Genomic DNA, 23,866 nt, shown 5'->3' on the forward strand with positions numbered 1-23,866 from the left:
ATAATGTACAACAAACTGCACATAATGGATATAATTAACCGAATAATGAACGTAATGTTCTTATTAATTAACTGTACTAGAATATTAATGTACAGACCATTAAGTGATTGTGAATAAAAATGTACAACTTCATGAATAATAATGTACATTAACAATTTCGTAATGCAATGTGTAATATACAGAATGTGTCTAATAATGAACTGTACTCGAAACATTGTGTGCAGTAAGTTAAGTGCTAATAACCAATAATGTACAACTTCAGTAATGAAAATGTACGTTAACATATTAATAATGCAATAATATTATGTATAAAATGTTGACAGTGGTAATACTAATAAGACTAAGACAACGATGTAAATCATAAGACTAATCAAAAAACAAAACCAAAAATATTGTGAGGTGCAAAATACATCAACTTTTCCTCTTGCCCTTCTGCAGCTCATTCTCCATTGCCATCTCTTTAAGCATTGGACAATTTCTAGAGTCGTGATGACCCATCTCATTGCACGCCTTACACCGTCTAAGAGGCCTAGTAGCCTCCTTTACAGCCTTTTCTCTCTTGGAAATCAGACGGCTCGCTGAGTGCTAGCGTGGCCCTTGGTCTTGACAACATCCGGAGGATGGACCTCAACTACTTCAGGCCTTACCATACCATAAAACTCTTCAATCATTCGCCTCTTTTCAGAGGCGGGTGTTGTAGGAGTTCCAACTAGAAGAGAATTACCAAGTATAACCACCACCACTGTATAAAATCGCAAAAAAACGGCTCAGCAAGCATTTACATTACAGATCATAAATCGTCCATTACTGAAAATAAAAAAACCATTACAGAGTAATATACGTACATTATGTGTATCAGTAAAAACTACTACTTAGCCAATATTATGTCTAAACCCTAGATGAATGACTGAAGCTCGTGTACTTAGACTACGGTTTTAAGAATTATTACATACTACACCCTAGCCCCAAGGATTGATAAACCCTTTGGGAAAACAAGAAACGTGCACCGAACAAGCAAACACAGCCAAACTCGAATTAAACTGTTCAGTAAAAATGTACATTACATGCTTTCTAAACCCTCGTTGAATGACTGAATCGTAGACTTTGACGACAGTTTTAATTTGTACACAGAAAACCCTTCCCCCAATGATTACTAAACCATTGGGGGAAACAAGTAAGGAGCGTCGAACAGTGAAACTCGACAAATAATATATTACTCATGACTTTGGATAACAAAACAAAACATCACATACGGTCGACTACTCCACCAAATCTGAATTTAAGTTAACAATTAGGAGTACAAATTTATGCAGACAAAAAAATAAGTACATTCTTCATTGTTCAGTAAAACAAAATCAACGACCGAGCCCTCCACCAAATCGGCGTTGTTAGCGACAAATAAAAAGCCGGAACGCGTCGACAAACAAAAACGCATGAGAATTTCAGACCTTAATGTGTTCTATGCAATATAAACGCTTAACTTTTATGGAGAGAAGACAAATTGAACGAAAATATCATTGAGAATAACCGCTGAGATTTTGGAAGAAAAAATCAAGGAAGTTACCATAACAAACACATTTGTGTATACCAAATTTAGCCTTTTCAAATTTTTTAATGATTTAATTTAAATTCATGTGGCATTATTTTGGGCCATTAGATCTTGAAATTGAATGGACGAGATTAAAAAGAATAATAGAACAAAAGATGGAAAAAGTATATGAATACATCCATATATATATATATAGTAGTGATATAGGGCAAGTGCCTATTAAGTCCATAACTAGAGAACAAATTTCAGCCATAAGATCAAGAAATCAAGGGCTGATATTAGCCATGTCATTTTCGAAATTGAAGCAAAATCAGTTCACTATACTAAAGATTTACTTCACTATAAGAAGGCGGGGGTATAATTGTCATTTAACAAACAAAATAGATCAAACAAAGTGATCAGAATCGGACGCCGAGGTGTTCTCGGAAGGAGATGAATTTCATGCTCTTCGCAGCGATTCGCGTCTTCTTCTCTCAGATTCCAGCAATAGACACGACGGCCTATTCCAGTGAGAGAGAAGAAACAATCTGAAGCTTAATCGCACACTGTGATGGATTTGTTGGCTAATTTTTCGATCAGATGCAGCGTTGGTGAGGAAACTCTGAATAAACAGAGAAGAAAATCGATCACCGCATGTCGTGGAGTTTCAACGTGACGGATATGTTTAGCTACGTTCATTACTTCACCAGATAAATCAATCCCAAATTAATTGAAAATGAATTCCAAATTTTATTTTGATGGCGATTGATAGGTGGGTCATGGAAATTCTATTCTTTTTAAGCTGTTTATTCTTCAATGATATGAAGAAAATAGACCACTATACGCATATATCACAGAAACATCACTTAACCGTGGAACACATCACTCTAAGCATGTTTTTACTTCACTGGTGTTAACAAAATAGATCATTATACGCATATATCACAGAAACATCAGTTAATCATGGAAAACATCACTCTAAGCATGTTTTTTACTTCACTGATATGAATAAAATAGATCACTATAAGAAAATATCACAGAAACATCACTCTAACCGTGGAAAACATCACTCTAGGCATGTTTTTACTTCACTAATGTGAACAAAATAGATCACTATACGCATATATCACAGAAACATCACTTACCGTGGAACACATCACTCTAAGCATGTTTTTACTTCACTAATATGAAGAAAATAGATCACTATATACATATATCACAGAAACTGTAACGACCCGCTACACCGATATTATTATAAACTATATTATTAGCTTGGTTATCTATATAAGTGACTTTTATGCGATTAAATCTGAGCTAAGATAGATTGTCGTTGTTGTTTGTTTTGATGTCAAGCAAGTGAATAGAACATGTAAATATATTACACATATATGAATATAATAAATCTAAATAAACAAATAAATAAATAAGATCCCAAAATTAAAATCTTGATGTCTTATACATCCAATTAAAGTCCAACAAAATTTAATTTATGCATCATATGTTTTAAGAAGACGGGCACTTCTACATGGACGGCCACGAACTTGAGCCGATTATACCTAAACCAAATTAAATAATCAAATAATTACAAAAAAATAAATAAAATAATAAATAAAATAATAAAAAAAATTCAAAAGGGAAGGCAGATTCAGAGGCTCTTACACAGCATTTAATGCTGCAACCCAAAATTTTCTAAAGAAAAATAATCCTTCTGACAGCATTTAATGGTGCATTAAATGGGATGTCGGTGTAATCATCATTTTCTCTGCTAAAAGAATATTTGAGAGGATTTTGTCATACCACTTGTTGTACTATTATATACATACCAACCAGCCATCGCCTTCACTACCCCACCTCCAACCAAACAATACACTAATCCAAATCAATTCCAACAAAGCAGAAAAAGAAAGAGGACACGTACACATCAGTGGAAAGTTGTAGTGAAGCTTTTTCCTAACACATAAAAAGGTGAGGAATAACGACATAAGTTTTTTTTTTCTTCTTTCCACAACATGCATATGGCAAGATTTTAGCCACTGACGAATACTAGCAAATTGCATCTATAGCAAAGAAAATATAGAAATAACAATCTCTAGCAAAGAACTCATAAACTTAATTTAGGGACGAAAATCTGCTGCCCTATCACCAATTTAGCATGATATGGATTTCATATAGACATCTTAGCACCTCAAGGACATAGAAGCCATAGCATCCAAAGAACATAAAAATATCAGATTCTTAATGAATAATGGGAACTTAGCTTGAAATGACATAGGAGCCTGCCGGAGGAACTTACGGCAACGAGCTCGGCACTCTGTCGCCGACGATGGCAGCCCACGCTCCAAAAACACATCCTTCCTTTTCTTTCCTTGAATCTGGAAATCTTGGAATGAAATTAACAAAGTTTATTATCAAAAAGGAATTTAAAATATAATCTTTAAAAGAAAAATAATAAAAATAAAAATAAAAGAGAGGGGGTGGAGAAACCGACCACCTACATGTCGGAAACGGCGTCGGCGACTGGAGGAAAGATTCTCGGTGATGGCGGCGGGGATGCGAACCCGCGACGACGGCGGACCCGCAGCGGTGGCGGCTGGACGGAGAAAACGGTGAGGATGGCGGCGCGACGGTGAAGAGAGAAGAGAGATAGAGGAGAGAGGAGCGCCGCCGCTCCGCGAGCGGCGGCGGTGAGGCTGGTGGCGGCGAGTCCAAGTGGGAGAGAGAGAGAGAGAGCTGCTGCTCTTTTTTTAAAAAAAAAATAAATGAGGGAGGAAGATAAGTGGTAGGGTTTTTAGTGTGTATTATTCCTAATGGGCTCCTGATTTAATTAGTTGGGCCGTGTAAAAAAATTTTATAAATATTTTGAGCCCAGATCTTTAAATTAATGAAGGTTGTTTTAAATGGAGGGAAGCTCAATTCCGAAATTAATTATGTTTTGGGCTGAAATTTAGTAGAAAATAATATCTTTTGGGAGCAAAATTAATATTTAAATTTTTGCCTAAGTTTTAAAATAAGATTTCACTAATGATTACTTTAATTTTTTTTTTATTTCTTCCATTAATGTAACTAGCGAAAATAACTGATCCTTCTATTTATTTTAAAGTTTTGGTTAAGAGTAAAATTTTCAAAGTAAGAAGATACATAGATCCAATTTAGTCGAAGCCGAAAATGGTGGATGAAGACGCATCAAATAATATATGAGTTTAAGAAATTTCTTAAAGATAAGTGAAGTAAGAAAATGAGATTTATTATGAGGCATGCATTCTAATTTAAGTAGGTTTGTCCTTGAGTCTAATTAGTGTATTATTATATTATGAAGTTTTCAAAGAGGTTACCCTTGCAAGTAAAGTTGGAACAAAAGATTCAAGTTAAATGAACTAAATGATCCAGGTGAGCTTTCTTATACTAAAATACAAATCGTATTTTATGAAAACACGAATATATGTTCGTGATTTTAAAGACGTTGTCCTGCCATAAATGTTTGTGTATGATGCCTATCTGTTTGGCTAAGGCCAAGTGAAATATGAATGATGATATAAGTCGAATTCGGGTCCCAGTGAGGGTGGTGTCCCCGCTCGGACTAGTGTACACAAGCTACCTCTGACATGTTGGGAAGAGCAGGTGACCGAGGAAGGTGGCCACCTTCCCGGCACAAGGATACCTCTGACATATTGGGCAGAGAAGGTGACCGTGGAAGGTGGCCACCTTCCCGGCACATGTATGTAAGGTGACCGTGTGAGAACACCATCTCGACGGCACAATGTGATCAGATATGGCTAAGTACAGGAAAAAGGGGCTGCAGTCCAATGTGACTATTTTTAGTAAGCTCGGGCCTTTTCAATAAACCCCCGAGTGTTACTGTGATGATGGCTTGACAATATTTTCAAATGTATATGTGTAACTTTTGGCAATGTGTTCACTGAGTACTTTTTGTACTCAGCCCTGCATATATTTCTAAATGTGCAGGTTGAGCAGCGAAGTGGTGGGGGAAGTGCTATTGAGACAAGACATTAATTCCGTCAGATTTTGACTCTCGGAGGTTCATGTCTTCATACATGGAACCGCGTTCATTTGTTTCCGTTGTGCATCTTAAAAGACTCAAGTCTATTTTGTTCAAAAGTCTGATATTTTGAAATTTCTTTACAAACAATTACTCGAGTTTTCATGATCGAGTATCTTTCTTCTATGTATCAACACTTGAGTAGTCATGTATCGCAACCAATGCTTGATTTTATTTTCCCCTTATTTCTTTTCCCGCTTCTTTAACCCTCCCCTAGTCGCGATCAACCGTGTTTTCTATCCTTAGAAAATGCGGTCGTGACAGAGTGGTGTCAGAGCGTTCTTCCTCACTCTGAACCCGAGAGTCTTCTTTGAAAATCTTTGGTCTAGCCTTGTTCCACTAGACTGTCTAATCGATGAAAATGCTCTTAGCACTCCCACCAATCGCGCTCAATGAGAAAAAGGTAACTTGTTCTTTTTCAAAAGAAAGTCAAGATGTTTGAAAGTTTGAAATGGAGAAATAACACATGCAGTTAATTTGAGTGAACATATGAAAATACTAAATTTAAATAAAGAGTTGATGTTTCTTGATTGGGTAACGTGCTTAAAGAAAGAGTTAGCATGTCTTTCCTTTGCTAAAGACTGTGAATGTATGAATAAAAGAAGTAACTTTCCTAAATGGAAAAAGGTACTGAAATATGCAAGTATAAAGTATACGAGTCTGGTACCAATTGGTGAAATGACATCTCTTTTTGAGTTAGTCATTAAATCATGTTGCTAGTATGGGGAAATTGAAATTTTCAAGAACTTAGAATACTTAGTTATGCGTCCCTTCTAGAACACAATATGAGCTCGAACTTAGAAGTACAGTATGAACATTTCTCGCTTTCTCGAGCGACGAAAAGAAAATGGCGCGATAAGAAAGAAAGTTCGCCACGAGAAAAGTAATCCAACATAGAACAAAACGATTTTTCTACGTCCCAATGACATGAATAATCTGGGTTTGCCATTGTCTTTCTTGGCAATCCAATCACTCCAAAGGATCATACCTTTGATCCAACTAAGAGATGTACACATACATAGCAAGAGAATATGATTACAATGTAAAGAAAGAACCTAGCTCTACAATGTAAGTAAACATAGTCGAGGTGTTACGAGGATGAGCGTTATGACGAACCGAGAGTACCAGAGAGTCGTAATCCCCGCATATGGTCATCTGACGTGATCGTAAAGTGAAAATAGCTTTTAACCAAAGTTTCTCATAACCCAGTTAGCATTCTCTATAAAGAATTAAACAGGGGAGTATCACCATTGTAGCTAACCAAGAAGATTCATCAGCAACGCTTACTTGGATTCACATGAATTCTATTTTCTCACATCCCCCTTGATCAAAATACTTTTGTTGAATTAAGATCTTAAATGACTTCCTTCGCAAGGCAATGTGCCATTATTTTCCCTCTTCTATGTCAAGGTTGTGAATCACTTACAGTTTTGAGCTTGCTCCCTCATGTTTTCTGATAACCTCCAGTGACTACGGTCCTTCTTTACTCGTTCTGTATAAAAGCAATACTTTGACTCTCTGAATTCTTGCCACCAAACTCCTATACTCGGAGCTGCTTTATTTATAGCCTTCAGAATGAACATGTTTCCCTAAACTATTGTCTCTTCAATGATAATATATTCTTCAAAGATCATTAGTAGACCTTTAGTGTTTTCAAATGTGCTTGTTGACAAGCTCTTTAATTTATAAAGAACAGTCCCCTCTTCTTAATTCCTCTATAATTATTCCATCATGCTGTGAGCTCTTCAGCAACTCCAGGTTTAAAGCAATTTTCTCTATCCCTGAACTAGTTTGCTCTGGTTGTCTTCTCTACTAGTCAATTTCCGTGATTTGGTTATAAACTTTGTGAATTCATTAACGTGATACAGTATCACGATATTGATGACCCAAAAGGGTAGTTCCTTGTTATTCTTCTTTCTCAAATCCACTTGGGGCCAATCATTTTCAGTCTTACTATATTGGAGCAACCATCTAGTGAGACCTTAAACTTTTAATTTGACTTTTTGTGTTTTCAGACATATTGGCAAGCTCTTTGTTTTACATGAGTACTCTCATCTTCTAAATTCAAATATGACTGTTGTCTCTTGATCTGAGCTTTTATGCAAGCTCCATGTTAAAGCTAGCATATTGCTTCTTCCTTGGCTAGTTTCCTCTTGTTGCCCTCTTTATTAGTTAGTTTCCCTGAATTGCTTATAAACTCTAAAAATTTTGTTGATATGATATTCTATCACAGTGTCGTCGAGCAAATTGCAATTGTTTGTTTTTATATTCTTTTCAAATCCATTTGTAACCCACAATCTCAGGTCTTCCTGTTATCATCTGGGAATACTGGAAACTTGTATACTTCACTGTTCATTTTGATTATATTATTGGCAACCTATTATTGACATCTACATTCTATTCATCATACCCTCACTTTCGCAATCTATTCCATCTGACAAGCTCTTCCCATAATAAAATTCTCAAGTTCTATGGGTATAGCTCAAGCCCTTTGAAGTTGTATCTTTTCTTTTCCAGGAGTGAGCATAATGAGCCCAATTGAGCCTAGTCTTTGCACTTCATGAAAACCTTTGTTGCAAGCTACTGGTGAAAGTTTGTGGTGAACCAAACACTCACGTAATTGAAATAATTATCATTGTTTTGTTTTCATGGTTACCTTGGAGCCTACACAAAGCAAGAACGATTCGAATATTTCTCTTGGAATCCCAAATTCAGTTCCTATCATAGTTAAAACGGTTAGATCAACTATATATTTCCTCGAGTGAGACCCTCATGGGAGGCAAGACATTGATCACAGCAGAAAAAAAAATCATACTCCGACGAACGTCGAATCGAATTGAAATTTAACATCGGGGAGAAAATATTCTTGAAAGTATCCCCTTCCAAAGGGATAACTAGATTTGGACTCAAGGGTAAGTTAAAACCACGATTTATTGGACCCTATGAAATTCTGGAAGAAGTGGGCCTAGTAGTATATCGTTTGGCATTACCATCCAACTTTGGGAACGTTCACAACGTATTCCACGTCTCCCAACTTCGAAGGTACGTGTTTGACCCGAAAAAAAAAGTAAATAAAAAATGTGATGCGCCACGAAAAATCGCTCTAGAGCCTGACCAGAGTTACGAAGAAAAGCCGGTAGAAAAACTAGATCGAAAGGTGCAGCAGTTTCGGAACAAGTCGATTACTACAGTGAAGGTTTTGTGGAAAAACCACGGACAGGAAGAAGCAATATGGGAGCTAGAAGAGAAAATGAAGGAAAAATATCCCGAGCTTTTTGTCTAAATACATCCTAAATTTCGGGACGAAATTTCTTTTAAGAGGGGTAGAATGTAACGACCCGCTACACCGATATTATTATAAACTATATTATTAGCTTGGTTATCTATATAAGTGACTTTTATGCGATTAAATCTGAGCTAAGATAGATTGTCGTTGTTGTTTGTTTTGATGTCAGGCAAGTGAATAGAACATGTAAATATATTACACATATATGAATATAATAAATCTAAATAAACAAATAAATAAATAAGATCCCAAAATTAAAATTTTGATGTCTTATACATCCAATTAAAGTCCAACAAAATTTAATTTATGCATCATATGTTTTAAGAAGACGGGCACTTCTACATGGACGGCCACGAACTTGAGCCGATTATACCTAAACCAAATTAAATAATCAAATAATTACAAAAAAATAAATAAAATAATAAATAAAATAATAAAAAAAATTCAAAAGGGAAGGCAGATTCAGAGGCTCTTACACAGCATTTAATGATGCAACCCAAAATTTTCTAAAGAAAAATAATCCTTCTGACAGCATTTAATGGTGCATTAAATGGGATGTCGGTGTAATCATCATTTTCTCTGCTAAAAGAATATTTGAGAGGATTTTGTCATACCACTTGTTGTACTATTATATACATACCAACCAGCCATCGCCTTCACTACCCCACCTCCAACCAAACAATACACTAATCCAAATCAATTCCAACAAAGCAGAAAAAGAAAGAGGACGTACACATCAGTGGAAAGTTGTAGTGAAGCTTTTTCCTAACACATAAAAAGGTGAGGAATAACGACATAAGTTTTTTTTTTCTTCTTTCCACAACATGCATATGGCAAGATTTTAGCCACTGACGAATACTAGCAAATTGCATCTATAGCAAAGAAAATATAGAAATAACAATCTCTAGCAAAGAACTCATAAACTTAATTTAGGGACGAAAATCTGCTGCCCTATCACCAATTTAGCATGATATGGATTTCATATAGACATCTTAGCACCTCAAGGACATAGAAGCTATAGCATCCAAAGAACATAAAAATATCAGATTCTTAATGAATAATGGGAACTTAGCTTGAAATGACATAGGAGCCTGCCGGAGGAACTTACGGCAACGAGCTCGGCACTCTGTCGCCGACGATGGCAGCCCACGCTCCAAAAACACATCCTTCCTTTTCTTTCCTTGAATCTGGAAATCTTGGAATGAAATTAACAAAGTTTATTATCAAAAAGGAATTTAAAATATAATCTTTAAAAGAAAAATAATAAAAATAAAAATAAAAGAGAGGGGGTGGAGAAACCGACCACCTACATGTCGGAAACGGCGTCGGCGACTGGAGGAAAGATTCTCGGTGATGGCGGCGGGGATGCGAACCCGCGACGACGGCGGACCCGCAGCGGTGGCGGCTGGACGGAGAAAACGGTGAGGATGGCGGCGCGACGGTGAAGAGAGAAGAGAGATAGAGGAGAGAGGAGCGCCGCCGCTCCGCGAGCGGCGGCGGTGAGGCTGGTGGCGGCGAGTCCAAGTGGGAGAGAGAGAGAGAGCTGCTGCTCTTTTTTTTAAAAAAAAATAAATGAGGGAGGAAGATAAGTGGTAGGGTTTTTAGTGTGTATTATTCCTAATGGGCTCCCCTGATTTAATTAGTTGGGCCGTGTAAAAAAATTTTATAAATATTTTGAGCCCAGATCTTTAAATTAATGAAGGTTGTTTTAAATGGAGGGAAGCCCAATTCCGAAATTAATTATGTTTTGGGCTGAAATTTAGTAGAAAATAATATCTTTTGGGAGCAAAATTAATATTTAAATTTTAGCCTAAGTTTTAAAATAAGATTTCACTAATGATTACTTTAATTTTTTTTTTATTTCTTCCATTAATGTAACTAGCGAAAATAACTGATCCTTCTATTTATTTTAAAGTTTTGGTTAAGAGTAAAATTTTCAAAGTAAGAAGATACATAGATCCAATTTAGTTGAAGCCGAAAATGGTGGATGAAGACGCATCAAATAATATATGAGTTTAAGAAATTTCTTAAAGATAAGTGAAGTAAGAAAATGAGATTTATTATGAGGCATGCATTCTAATTTAAGTAGGTTTGTCCTTGAGTCTAATTAGTGTATTATTATATTATGAAGTTTTCAAAGAGGTTACCCTTGCAAGTAAAGTTGGAACAAAAGATTCAAGTTAAAGGAACTAAATGATCCAGGTGAGCTTTCTTATACTAAAATACAAATCGTATTTTATGAAAACACGAATATATGTTCGTGATTTTAAAGATGTTGTCCTGCCATAAATGTTTGTGTATGATGCCTATCTGTTTGGCTAAGGCCAAGTGAAATATGAATGATAATATAAGTCGAATTCGGGTCCCAGTGAGGGTGGTGTCCCCGCTCGGACTAGTGTACACAAGCTACCTCTGACATGTTGGGAAGAGCAGGTGACCGAGGAAGGTGGCCACCTTCCCGGCACAAGGATACCTCTGACATATTGGGCAGAGAAGGTGACCGTGGAAGGTGGCCACCTTCCCGGCACATGTATGTAAGGTGACCGTGTGAGAACACCATCTCGACGGCACAATGTGATCAGATATGGCTAAGTACAGGAAAAAGGGGTTGCAGTCCAATGTGACTATTTTTAGTAAGCTCGGGCCTTTTCAATAAACCCCCGAGTATTACTGTGATGATGGCTTGACAATATTTTCAAATGTATATGTGTAACTTTCGGCAATGTGTTCACTGAGTACTTTTTGTACTCAGCCCTGCATATATTTCTAAATGTGCAGGTTGAGCAGCGAAGTGGTGGGGGAAGTGCTATTGAGACAAGACATTTAATTCCGTCAGATTTTGACTCTCGGGGGTTCATGTCTTCATACATAGAACCGCGTTCATTTGTTTCCGTTGTGCATCTTAAAAGACTCAAGTCTATTTTGTTCAAAACTCTGATATTTTGAAATTTCTTTACAAACAATTACTCGAGTTTTCATGATCGAGTATCTTTCTTCTATGTATCAACACTTGATTAGTCATGTATCGCAACCAATGCTTGATTTTATTTTCCCCTTATTTCTTTTTCCGCTTCTTTAACCCTCCCCTAGTCGCGATCAACCGTGTTTTCTATCCTTAGAAAATGCGGTCGTGACAGAAACATCACTTAACCGAGGAACACATCACTCTAAGCATGTTTTTACTTCATTGATATGAACAAAATAGATCACTATAAGAAAATATCATAGAAACATCACTCTAATCGTGAAACACATCACTCTAAGTATGTACTTACTTCACTGATGTGAACAAAATAGATCACTATAAGCAAATATCACAGAGACTTCACTATAACTCTAAACTTGGAACACATCACTCTAAACATGAACTTACTTCACTGATGTTAACAAAATAGATCACTATAAGAAAATATCAAAGAGATTTCACTCTAACCTTGGAACACATTACTCTAAGCATGTACTTACTTCACTGATGTTAACAAAATAGATCACTATAACCAAATATCACAGAAACATCACTATAACTGTGGAAAATATCATTCTAAGCATGTATTTCATGGTTAGAGTGATGTATGTGTTATCCTTGCTTAGAGTGTTATAATTGCAATTAGACAAAGAGTGTCATAATTGCACATGCTAGAATTGCAACATATCAAAACCAAATAAATTGCAAGTATTTGAATTCGAAAACACTCATCTAAATTTCGATTATTTTATAAATGAACCAATCTCAACTTCTAAAATATTTTTCCTTTTTTTGTTTGCTTTACCAGCAAATTCAACAAATACGATAAAAGTCATCAATAAAAAGACCCAGAAAGTGCATTAGCCAAAGGCAGAATGCAAGATCGCTAATACTCCGTATAAGAAGACATCTGCGGCAAAATTTGATCAAGTAGATTCCCATCATTACTTTTGCTTCCCTACTCTTTATTCAAGCAAGGCATGCTATTATTTTGAACAAATACCTAGCTCTGAAATCAGTTAACGCCGTATATCCACTTCTCCGCGTTGCTCGTGTAGTTAACCAGCTCCTCCTGTTTGAACCACAGCTTGATTTCATCCTTGGCGGTTTCAGGCCGTCGCTGCCAGAAATCAGAATTTTTTCATGATTTTGTTTTCTGATATTTATTTCTATTTTCCCAAGAATCTAAATCACCTGAGGAGGTGAGCCGTACTCCGCGAGAGGTAGACCGGAGGAGGGGGCTACAGATGGGGAGGCAGCCGTGAGAGGCAAGTAGGCCGGAGGAGGGTGTCGCCGGAGAGGAGGTGCAAGCTGCTCCGCCACCTCTTTCTTGAGAGAAGGAGAGAGTGTGTGTTTGTGTGTGAGCGTGAATAGTGTGTGTATGTGAAAATATAAGAATAAAGTTGATTTCCTAAAATACCCCTATGCAGTTTTTATTAACTAAAAATGTTTACTTATTTTGGTCATTGGATTAAGATAATGAGTGGCTGAGATTTATTCTCTAGTTATACACTTAATATTAATTATACTTTGATGATCTTCATATATATATATATATATATAGGGTTTTGATCTATGCAAAACTAGATTTAAATACAGAAACGCAGAACAATATCATAATTAGGTCACTTTTAGGTCATAATTAGGTAATTTTTAGGTCATGCTAACAAAGCATGACCTAAAACGATCTTAGCATGACATTAAACCCAAATATTATAATATGACCTAAAATTGTTTAATTATGACCTTCCGTGTTTTTGGTTAATTATTGACCATTAGATCATCTAATCCTAGGGCCAAGATTTGGTCTGCATTTCTTGATTTAAACACATACTTATTTTGATCATCCCCCTATATATATATATATATATATTAACACTATATATTAACACTAGAAAACAATAGAAATCATCCATATAGTAACACTAGAAAACATAATTTATTTTTATTTACAAATAAGGATTTAATGTAAAAAAATAAGGATAAAATTTTAATCGAGAAAACATTACAAAGAGAATAAATGGATTAGTTTAATATTATAAATCCAAGTTGTTATAATTATTTTTCTCACCTCATATCAAAAATTCTGGATACGCCACTGAACAGAAAGAAGGTAGAAAAAGTTAGTGGGGGTGGGTCATACTTTTATATACTAGTTTTTAAATAAATATGAATGAGAAGAGTTAGTGGAATGTGAGGTCATTACTAAAAGTAGTAAAAATATATGAGACACTAAATTTTAGACGGACGAAAAGGAAAACTTGTGACACTCAATCTGAAGGTGTTGACAACGGAAGCACAAATCAGAGAATCAGAGGTCATTAGCTCTTCTAATTAAATTGAACCCACATTTTAATTCAAGCTTATATTAGAATATTATTATCAGCAACTACAGTAATAATATTGTATTACCCATCCAAATTCAAAATTACAAGTAATCTGAGTTTCCACTTTTAAAAGGTTATTCCCCTCGCTTAAGATATAAATGTCCATTAATTAATTAATGTCTTCTATAGACTTAATTAATTAATATATTTTTAATTCCAACAATGGACTTCAGGAAAACACTTTTTTATTATTCATAGAATAATTAAAATTCCAACTAGCTAGGTTCCGAATAATAAAACGAGCTCCACTTGAGGACATTATTAAACCAGACTCACCAGACGCACGTTCCAATATAATAGCAATCCTAGCAGCGCTAGATGTTAATCAACACTACCCAAAATATCATGATTATTGGGTTGCGAAAACCAGCACCATTTGATAAATCAAAGTAATGCAAAAAAAGTAATGCATAATCAATAACGAATGTTCAATGCTAAATATATTGATTAAGAAATGATTATTTATCAAGACCTCGTCTTTTAGTAGATAGCATAAAGACATGTCTTGCTGTTAGATACGTTCAGTGCTATACCACACCAATGTTATCTGATTTCAGTAAGACTTAGAAATATGCGGACTGACATTGCAACCTTTCGCGATAAGTAATCAAAGCCTATCTGGGTTGTGAAATTGTGTTTTTTCTTTGTTTTAGAACTGATCGTGTTACCTTAAAGTGGACGACGCCCACAACCGGTCTACTAAAACAAAGACTTAGACTTGTTAAGTTTCTTATATATTTAAACATGTAAATAAACAACTGTTAAATGTAAAACATAACAATCATTATGACAAAAATAATCTATTTTATTCCTTAGAAATTAAAATAAGAGTTTTTATAGTATGCAATCACTCGAAATGTGATTTCTAGTATACAAAACTCTAACACAATCGTGGACGGAGGAAGTATCAGTAAAATTAGTATGGAAAACAATATATGTCATACTACATGATATGTCACGACGCACTTTCTAAGGATACAAAGCTCGGTTTACCGTGACTAGGGGATGTTATGAAGCGAGAAAGAAAGGGAAAAAAATGTGCAACTTAACTGAAACTAGTATCTCCCCCATGCTATGCATGGTAAATTGAAATTTTTTAAATATATATTGTTCTATTTCTATAATTTGAAATTTGTATATTTGATACTAATAACAACTTAATTAAATAGAAATGTTGGTATAATAGTTGACCTGTTTGATAAGTTAGTAATGCCTAGATATAGATATGTATATGACTATTTCCAGGTGTTTGGTATCATAGTTAACCTATCATGTAAGCCTGTGTTATCCTCTATGACCATCCAAGCCCGTAGTTTTTTCATTAAACTATAAAGATATGTATCTCACAAATTTGGTTGGATAGCATTTCTACCTCATTTTTTGTCTACCAAACAACAACAAAAAAAACCCTCATTTAATCTTATCTTGACATGAAGCTCGCATTTCTTATCTTACTTTGCAAATCATCTTATATCCCTTCTTTCTTAGCAAACGAGCCCAAGTGTGAATAAAATAAAAATATTATAAACTAAATCACAATTAATAATTCTAATCTTGATTTAGAGTAATATAAGTAAAATTTTAAACCCAATTATGCAGTTTAAGTTCAAAGCATGATTATAATATTTAAAATTATAGTAATACTCCGTTAAAACAACAAAGACACATATTAAATAGAAATATTTTGATATATACTACTTACTTCAAAAAAGATATTCACATTTTAACAATGATAGTGCAATTTAATACCAAAACACCATTAATTTGAAATTATTAATATACAATTTATAATAATTATAGAAAAATATAATTAAAAAAACTATATAGCAAATAAATATATAAAATATAATTTGCCTTCATATTTCATCAAATTCAAAAATATAATTATTTAAATTAAACAAATAAATTTATTAAAATGAATCCAGTTCATCGCATGAATCCATAAGTGTTTATTACATCTATATGTTCCATAAAAAATTCATGTGTAAACTCTTCCCCAATCATGTCCTGCACTTTACTTGTCCTACAATGGCTTTTTTAATTGGAGCCTCTTCATGTTTCTTTTACGTAGGAGTATGAAAGTAGACATATATAATTGCCACTATCACATGAATAAAAAAGATAATAATATTGATTGAATTTGCATTCAACTATGACTTGTCATTAATATAATTCGAATTAATAAACTTTATATGCATTTACTTAAACTTTTAATATATATTTAGAATATTAATAACAAATATATGGTACATAGAATATAATTCACTTCATCTTCTTCAAAACCATTCACTTCCCCATTATTATTATGATAATAACAAAAAACTTTTTGACTTCTCTAAATTTATGATATGTAATCAATTATTTTAATTTATAATATCATAATGACACTTCTGTTATTTTCTTCAAAACTTCCCTTTTATATATGTATAGATAGATATAGATGACTTCGGATCAACATAAAATATATCAGAGCACACGCATATTATAATGAACATAGACTCGAGTTTAAGTTGTAGCGAATGGTTCAAGAATGAATGACATTATGTATGGATACATAATGCACTCCACATTATACTATTAAAAGCTTGTCATCTCTGCTCAACATACCCTATCATCGTTGCCGCTCAACCTGCACAATTTTATTTTTCGGAAAAGAAACTTTAAGCCACAATTGATTAACGCAACATTTTATTTTAAAACGGCCCGAGAAACACTAAAATAGTTCATACGTAAAATTCTACTTTAGTCTAAGTTCTTTTAACATATATCATATCTAAACATACTTTAACACAGAATGTGGCCATATTCCACGACAGTCACTGGACTGGCCAACTCGAAGGATGACGCCCGACTAGTCTGAGCAAGGACCTGAATTCGGTAGTAACATAATTTATCTAGTTGGTATGCTCCCCTTTGCTGGTCAAACAGATAGACAATGCTCAAGACAAAACATGACATTACATAACTTATATAATGCCATTTTCTCATAAAACATACATGAAACGTAGCTCGTATTTAGGAAGAAAGCCTACAGTAATATAGGATTAGTAAAACCCACCTCATTTACTTAAATCCTTGATTGAAATTTTCTCTTCGGTCTTAACTTTCTTGTCGGTATAGCCCTTTTAAAACAATGATAACATGCTGACTAGACTCAATAAAATATTTAACTTAATTAGAATGCATGCTTGTTCATTTTATTTCTTAATCTTTTCTTAGGGAGCTTTTAAGATTCTTTTACATGAATTAAATTAGGGTTTAATTATTTGCATTAACTTAATTTATCTTCTATGAGTTATTGAATAATCCAACATATTAAACAATTTGACACCAAATTATTTATAACTAGTCCACCTAAAGTCAGCCCACTATTAATTAAATTAATCTAGAACAAAGAATTTAAAAGTTTAAAATTAGGGTTTAATTATTTGCATCAACTCAGTTACTATAATTTAAAAATCAGCCCACTAATTATTGAAAAATTGCCCACTTAAAGTGGGCCATAATTTATTGATTTATTCAACTTATTTCAACACATGGGAACGGATCCTCCGCTATTTGAAAAAACCCAGCATAATATGTTGTGCATTAAACGCACATGAAATGGAATGAAACGCAGACATATAAGTTAATTCCATTTTCAACCCCTTTCCCTTTTATTATGCTTTAGGTAAATATTAATACAAATTGCCCACCATACAGAGGGAAGCCCAATAATCATTATCTCTTTCATAGTATAATACACGCATACAACGTAGTATTTTAATAAAAGTTATTTTCAAATTTCTTATAATTAATTGCTAAAAACTGATTTCTTTTATTTATATATTATAAAAATATATTAGAATTGTAATAAAACAAAGTATATCATAAAAATACATACTAAGGAGTATTATTATATAAAAATATTATTCTATATGTAAAGAATTATTATTCAACATGATAATCAATAATTAAAATTTCTGTTTAAGTACAAATCTTATAAATCAAGTTGATTTTATTTTTTAAAAAATTAAAATAAGATGATTTTTACGTGATAAATAATTCAAAGAATTATTCAAAGGTGTAAATAACTAAAGTATACTTCGTCTGGGTCATCTTCTATTGCTTATATCATCATAATCTAAAATAAAGACCAAATCTTCACCATTAGATTTCAAAATGAGAGGATGAGATTAAATCTTACGAATTTCAATAAATAGTAGACAAAATATCAACAAAAGAGTAAGATCGTCATTCTATTATCATATCATAATTTTGGTGTTTTTTTATATTAACATAGTGTATTACAAATATCAACACAATGACATGAGTATTTCAACACAAGTACACGAAAATATCAACACTGTTTTATTGAGATTTTACATGCATTATGTTGAGATTTTACATGCATTATGTTGAGATTGTACATGCATTGTGTTGATATTTTACATACATTATATTGAGATTTTTTGATGTATTTGTTGATAAAAATCTGTTTATCAACATATTCGAAAATCTGAAATAAAAACCATCAAATTCTATCATCCGAACGTCGTCGGAATATATGCAATTGAGATCTCGTTAGAATCCTTATAAAATTACCTTTAAATTGATATTTTTTTGCGAAAAAATAATTTTAATCGAGCGAGTTACGTAAATTTAAAGTTTTGGGATAAATTTTATAAGAGAAAAATTGACATTAATACCCTTTAATTTTATTTAATAATTATTTAAATGTAAAATATAATCTACTTGACATTATATCAACCACTAGATCTCCTAATCTAATGGTTAAAAATTAGTCTTAATTTTGGATTGGTAATTACTTAGCAATTGATCACATTCTCCTGCTTCATATATTGATAAAATTTAACTAAAAATATATTATTGCATCTTCTTAAGATGCTAATTGATTCACCATGATCCTATTATATTAATCTGATTTTTTTTTCGTGCAAAAGTCATTGTATTCTAATTTGTAAAAATTAACTTGACATATAGAAATTACTAATACAAATGTTTATTATTGATATGCAGAATATTTTTTTTTAACTTATAAGAGAATATTTTTTTTTAACTTATAAGAGAATATTTTTTCTTTGTGGTGCTTCTTTTATGGTAGTATTAGTATATGGAGTATTTATATATTACAATAACACTTAGCTTTTAATAAGTACACCTATTCCATGCAATAAAACTAAGTACGTATTACTACTATTATATCTTAAATATTACTATTATAAAAGAAGTATTGTATAAAGAAGTACTCCATCCGTTCCACGGTAGTTGAGTTATTTCATTTTCTGCACTCGTTTTGGGAAAATAATAATAAATAGTTAAAGTGAAGAAAAAAATAAAGTAATTGAGACTATAACGTAAGAAGAGTCTTATCTACGTTATGCTCTATCTTACTTTACTATTTTTCTACTTTAACTATTTATGATAATTTTTCTAAAACGAGTGCAGAAAAAAAAATGACTCAACTACCGCGGAACGGAGGGAGTATTCAACATAAAAATTAAAAAATTATTTTATTAATATATTTTATAAATATGTCAAAAAAACAAATCAGTTTTAAGTAATTAGTGATAAAAATAAAAAAACCAACTTTTGTAAAAAATGATACGTGTACTATACGGAGTATGAAAGAGGTCACGATAGGACATGAACAAATAACTAATGCCTAGTTTCTGCATGGAAGGAAGGCATAAATTCAAATTACCTCCACAGTTATACATCATCTTCATTCAAAACTCCTGCAACTAAAGACATAGCATGACTTAAGTAAACCTACAGCAATAGTGTATTAGAATATAGATATGTACTACTACTTGATTAACCAAAGGGAAGAGTTAGAAGCAGGTATACATAAGTTCTGGCTAATTGTGGATACTTTGTCAGCTCTGAAGTAGAGAAAAGAATACATCTGACAGTTTCTGATAGTCCTTTTGTATGAACCGAATGAACTTGTGGACAGATCCTTCTCATCTGAGATTGAAACAAATGTAATTAGTTGCTATATAATAGTAGCAAGCGGCATACCCTTACTAAAAACAGAAATTACTAAATCATTTACCGTGGCATACATCACGAACAGAGAAATGAAGATTTGCAATCACTTTAATCAACAAAGACTTTCTTTGATGAGCATAAGAGGAACGAGGTACACAGCAAGGGGTTAATTCAAATAAAATGTGTCTATATACATTGATGATGACTTGGGGTGTTTAATGCAATAGTTGTAACTAACTGATTTGGCGAAATAAGAATTATCGAGGTGATGTATATAATACATAGTCTAATGGTGCATCCTCTTCAGAAACTAGAAGGTCAGACGAGCACCAGCCAGATACAAACTCTCCACGAGGGAATAGAAAGATTGCAGCTAAGGGTTCCCTGTAAAGGTACGCATTTTTTGGGTAAGAAAAAAAAATGCAAAATTTCCATGAGAAAAGATGATAAATTAAAAGAATTGATGTGTATGGTATGGCATACAAATGTCCGTTTACTCTTTAGACATGAAACGTCAAACAATATAAATATTTAACCATCATACATTGACAAGCTGAAACTCTTCTTACTAATCATTTGTATTTGTTTGCAGTGACAAAAACCAAACGAGGAAATGATGTCACTTGAACAGTTCGTGGTACTTTCCAATTAGATGATTAAAATGACAAAAATATTTATACTGGTAACTTACAAACTCATTGTATGTGCCAAGTGACTTGTGAACATAGCAACAACAGTTTGGGAAGCCCTCATTATTCCATTTCACAAGATACCAGCATATTCAAAAAATTAGTTGGTTAGGTTTGAGTTCAGAACTTTGCTACTAGATCCACATGCACACTATACTTGCAAATGACATGCAAAATACAAATAAGATTGTCGACAGACAACATAATACTACCATTTAAGCTAAGATAAGCTCGGAGGCGATCGTCAAGTCTAAGGTATTGCAGGTACTCAAACTCTCACCTTTTCATTAAAAAGTTACTCTCATAAAATTAATATCCATTTGTTAAAGCCAGCAATTTGATCAAAAAAATCTCTTCAAGCACATCATTGGTGTGTTCAAATAGGCAAGGACATTTTCTAAGAAACTCAGATGTCATGCTTCGAGTCTTTTCGACCTTCAATCATGAATAGCAAAGAAACCATGGCACGGAATCCATAGCACTCTAAAATTTTAAAATTAGTTGTACTGATGGAAAGCTTACAAAGTTTATCGATGAATGACCGAAAATTTGAATCATCTGAGAAGACATCTGCCAAGCGCATTGCATTAAGTTCCAGTTGCCCCTTCGGGTAGCTTGCTGCGGAGGTAGCATTAAACATTATTTTAGCAATGCAAGAACCTATACAAAACAAATGCCCATGATACCACCAAGTAAGACGAAATGACAAATTGACAACTGCATATGTGTATTGGAGGCCGATATTGCAATGCTTATTGTATAGGAAATACTATAAACATTTGTAATAGACCGGATTGCGACTGAGTAATACTACAAACTAGGATTATAATAGGCGGTTAAAAATCACAAGAAAAAGTTTGAAATGTGTCATATTTGAGTTTTCTCGATGTGTAAAATTTCTGCAGCACATTTAAGATTATTTTAGTTTCATTTTCAGTGTACAAAACTTGTTGGTTTTTCAATGTAATTGTAACAATAGATATAAAGGGTCTGGGAATTCTTTTTCTATTATAAATGCAATGAAACATGTATATCTATCAAAGTTATAACAGAAACTGCATGATGCTTTGATTTTAGAATACCTCGAGTCCAACAAACTTTGCTATATCTTGAGTTGCTGTGTTGCTGGCCACCTCATCCAGGTAGGATACACTTTCAGCTTCACAAAAGTGCAAAAGCAACAACGGAAAAAATCAGATTTACTTTAAGAAATAAGGGTCTGTTCACACAAGCACATAAAATTTTTATGGTGTGCTAACTTCACCAGCAGTTGTAATATTAAAAGACATATATCCACTTATCTTAACTGGAAAGTGCACTCACAATAGATAAAGCTTTAGATATTAGGTGGGAGATAGCATCCATGTATGAGGAAATATTGTTTGAGCCTGATAACTTTAAGTTCATGACGGCCGGACCAGAATAAGAACGCCTCCATTTCCACACAACTCCAGAATTAATAAACAGGTAACAGGGAAGAAACAAATAATAAAGAAACAAAAGGGGAAAAGGAAAAAAGAGAAAGTAATCAGGAATGAAGAAGTGTGAGATTTTAGTTAACTAGTGGGATATAAGTGCTATTAATAGAACTTGTAATAAGCTAATTCACATATGCAGGTTCAACTACTTAACTGGAAGATAACATTAATACCTCAATCTGTGGAGCAGAAGATTGAATAAGACCGGGTCGGTGATTAGTATTGGAACTATGGCCAACATCAGGTTCAGTATGAGCAACTGAAATAGCTCGTAAAGCAATGGCCAACGTAAGGTGAGTAACAAGTTGATGCTTAATGACTGATCCTGAAGCTGAAGCAGAAGCATTCACAAAGGATAAACATTAGGCAAGCTGAATATTTTAGAACAGGAAAACATTACAACTAACATAGTTAGGTTGAAGAGTACTTTACAACACTATTTATCTGTGCTCATGTTCAATCAGTAACCCAGAATTTGTTGTATCAAGCATATCATCAAACGGACCAATAAAGATAACAAACTCAAACACAGTAGACTATGTATAAAACTACCTAATTGACATATAAGAGATGTTAAGCCAAATTACAGTGTTGAGGAACTTGACCAAACAAATCAAGTCAACAGATAAAATATACAGAAATCAGAGATGCTAGAGTCCATACATTGTAATTAAATTATTTAGTGCACGAAAATTGTTTGCAAAATAAAGTAATGAAGGAAACTTCCCCAATATGTAATTCAAATTATTAATTAGATTTTCCTACATTGGCCTATATAATTTTTGCAGACACCCTGCCACTGTAGATGCAACAAGCTACACCTTATATGATGAGAGTGGCTGCCAAGATGGGGGAGAGGCAGCAACATCAAGGGGTATCTCAATTTAGTTTAGTGTCGAAATAGTTCCGACATTCAATTTTGATTGATCGATTACATTGTTTTCTTTAAATATATACTGCCATCTTTCCTATCATCTTTACAAGATAATCTTACCTTCGTACCTTCCTTTTCTGCATTAAAACTCCTTTTTAGGACGCTTATTCCCTACAAAACAGTGTAAAATCATTTGCATATCATGTAAGACCCTGAACAAATTAAGTGTTATTTAAACGTGGTTTTTTATTTACATGATTTTCAAATCTTAAGTAAAAGGAAGTAAACGTTTTATATCATAAAAAAAATCCTTCGTTTTCTTTTATCAAGTATAAGTTTTGTCTTACATCACTAGAATAGGTAATTACAACATCACAAGAAAAGATACATGAGATGATCTCTTACAGAAAAAATGTAGCGTTGGGCTACTCTTTTTTTCATCTGGGCTTAGAGTCCAATAAAGGAAGCTAGTCCTAAAGGTAATATAAAAAATGGTTAGTGATAAAATATATATTTGCTAAGGTAAATATCATTTCTACTAAGCCCCAAAAACAGATGCACTTAACATTTTATGGAAAAAGGTGTGAATGATATCCATAGGTTAAGCA

At 33.5% G+C, this 23,866-nt stretch overlaps 1 protein-coding gene and 1 long non-coding RNA gene across 4 annotated transcripts; both read right to left on the bottom strand.

The window, feature by feature from the left end:
• Nucleotides 1–302: 302 nt before the first annotated feature.
• LOC121810554 lies at nt 303–6,740 on the bottom strand. The gene is made up of 5 exons (XM_042211317.1): nt 6,711–6,740; nt 6,574–6,584; nt 4,017–4,261; nt 3,822–3,908; nt 303–742 (listed from the first exon to the last, which is right to left on the bottom strand). The coding sequence occupies exons 1-5, from the start codon at nt 6,738–6,740 to the stop codon at nt 567–569; spliced, it is 549 nt and encodes a 182-aa protein (XP_042067251.1). The 3' UTR covers nt 303–566.
• Nucleotides 6,741–9,095: 2,355 nt separating this feature from the next.
• LOC121811564 lies at nt 9,096–10,419 on the bottom strand. Of its 3 annotated transcripts, none has more exons than XR_006052713.1 (3): nt 10,175–10,419; nt 9,980–10,066; nt 9,096–9,244 (listed from the first exon to the last, which is right to left on the bottom strand). It is a non-coding gene; the product is annotated as an uncharacterized LOC121811564 (long non-coding RNA). The 3 variants fall into 3 exon arrangements; XR_006052712.1 differs by having other exon boundaries at nt 9,348–10,066; XR_006052711.1 differs by lacking the exon at nt 9,096–9,244 and having other exon boundaries at nt 9,777–10,058.
• Nucleotides 10,420–23,866: the final 13,447 nt, after the last annotated feature.

This window comes from Salvia splendens, chromosome 7, assembly GCF_004379255.2.
Source record: "Salvia splendens isolate huo1 chromosome 7, SspV2, whole genome shotgun sequence".
Taxonomy (NCBI): Eukaryota; Viridiplantae; Streptophyta; class Magnoliopsida; order Lamiales; family Lamiaceae; genus Salvia; species Salvia splendens.

Excerpts from the sequence above, each read along its gene's own strand:
- LOC121810554 (XM_042211317.1), bottom strand. The coding sequence starts at position 6,740 with ATGACCATATGCGGGGATTACGACTCTCTG. Across the intron at positions 3,909-4,016 it reads CCGTTTCCGACATGTAGGTG|ATTTCCAGATTCAAGGAAAG; the intron begins GTCGGTTTCTCC and ends TTTCATTCCAAG. Across the intron at positions 743-3,821 it reads AGAGTGCCGAGCTCGTTGCC|TGGTGGTGGTTATACTTGGT; the intron begins GTAAGTTCCTCC and ends GATTTTATACAG.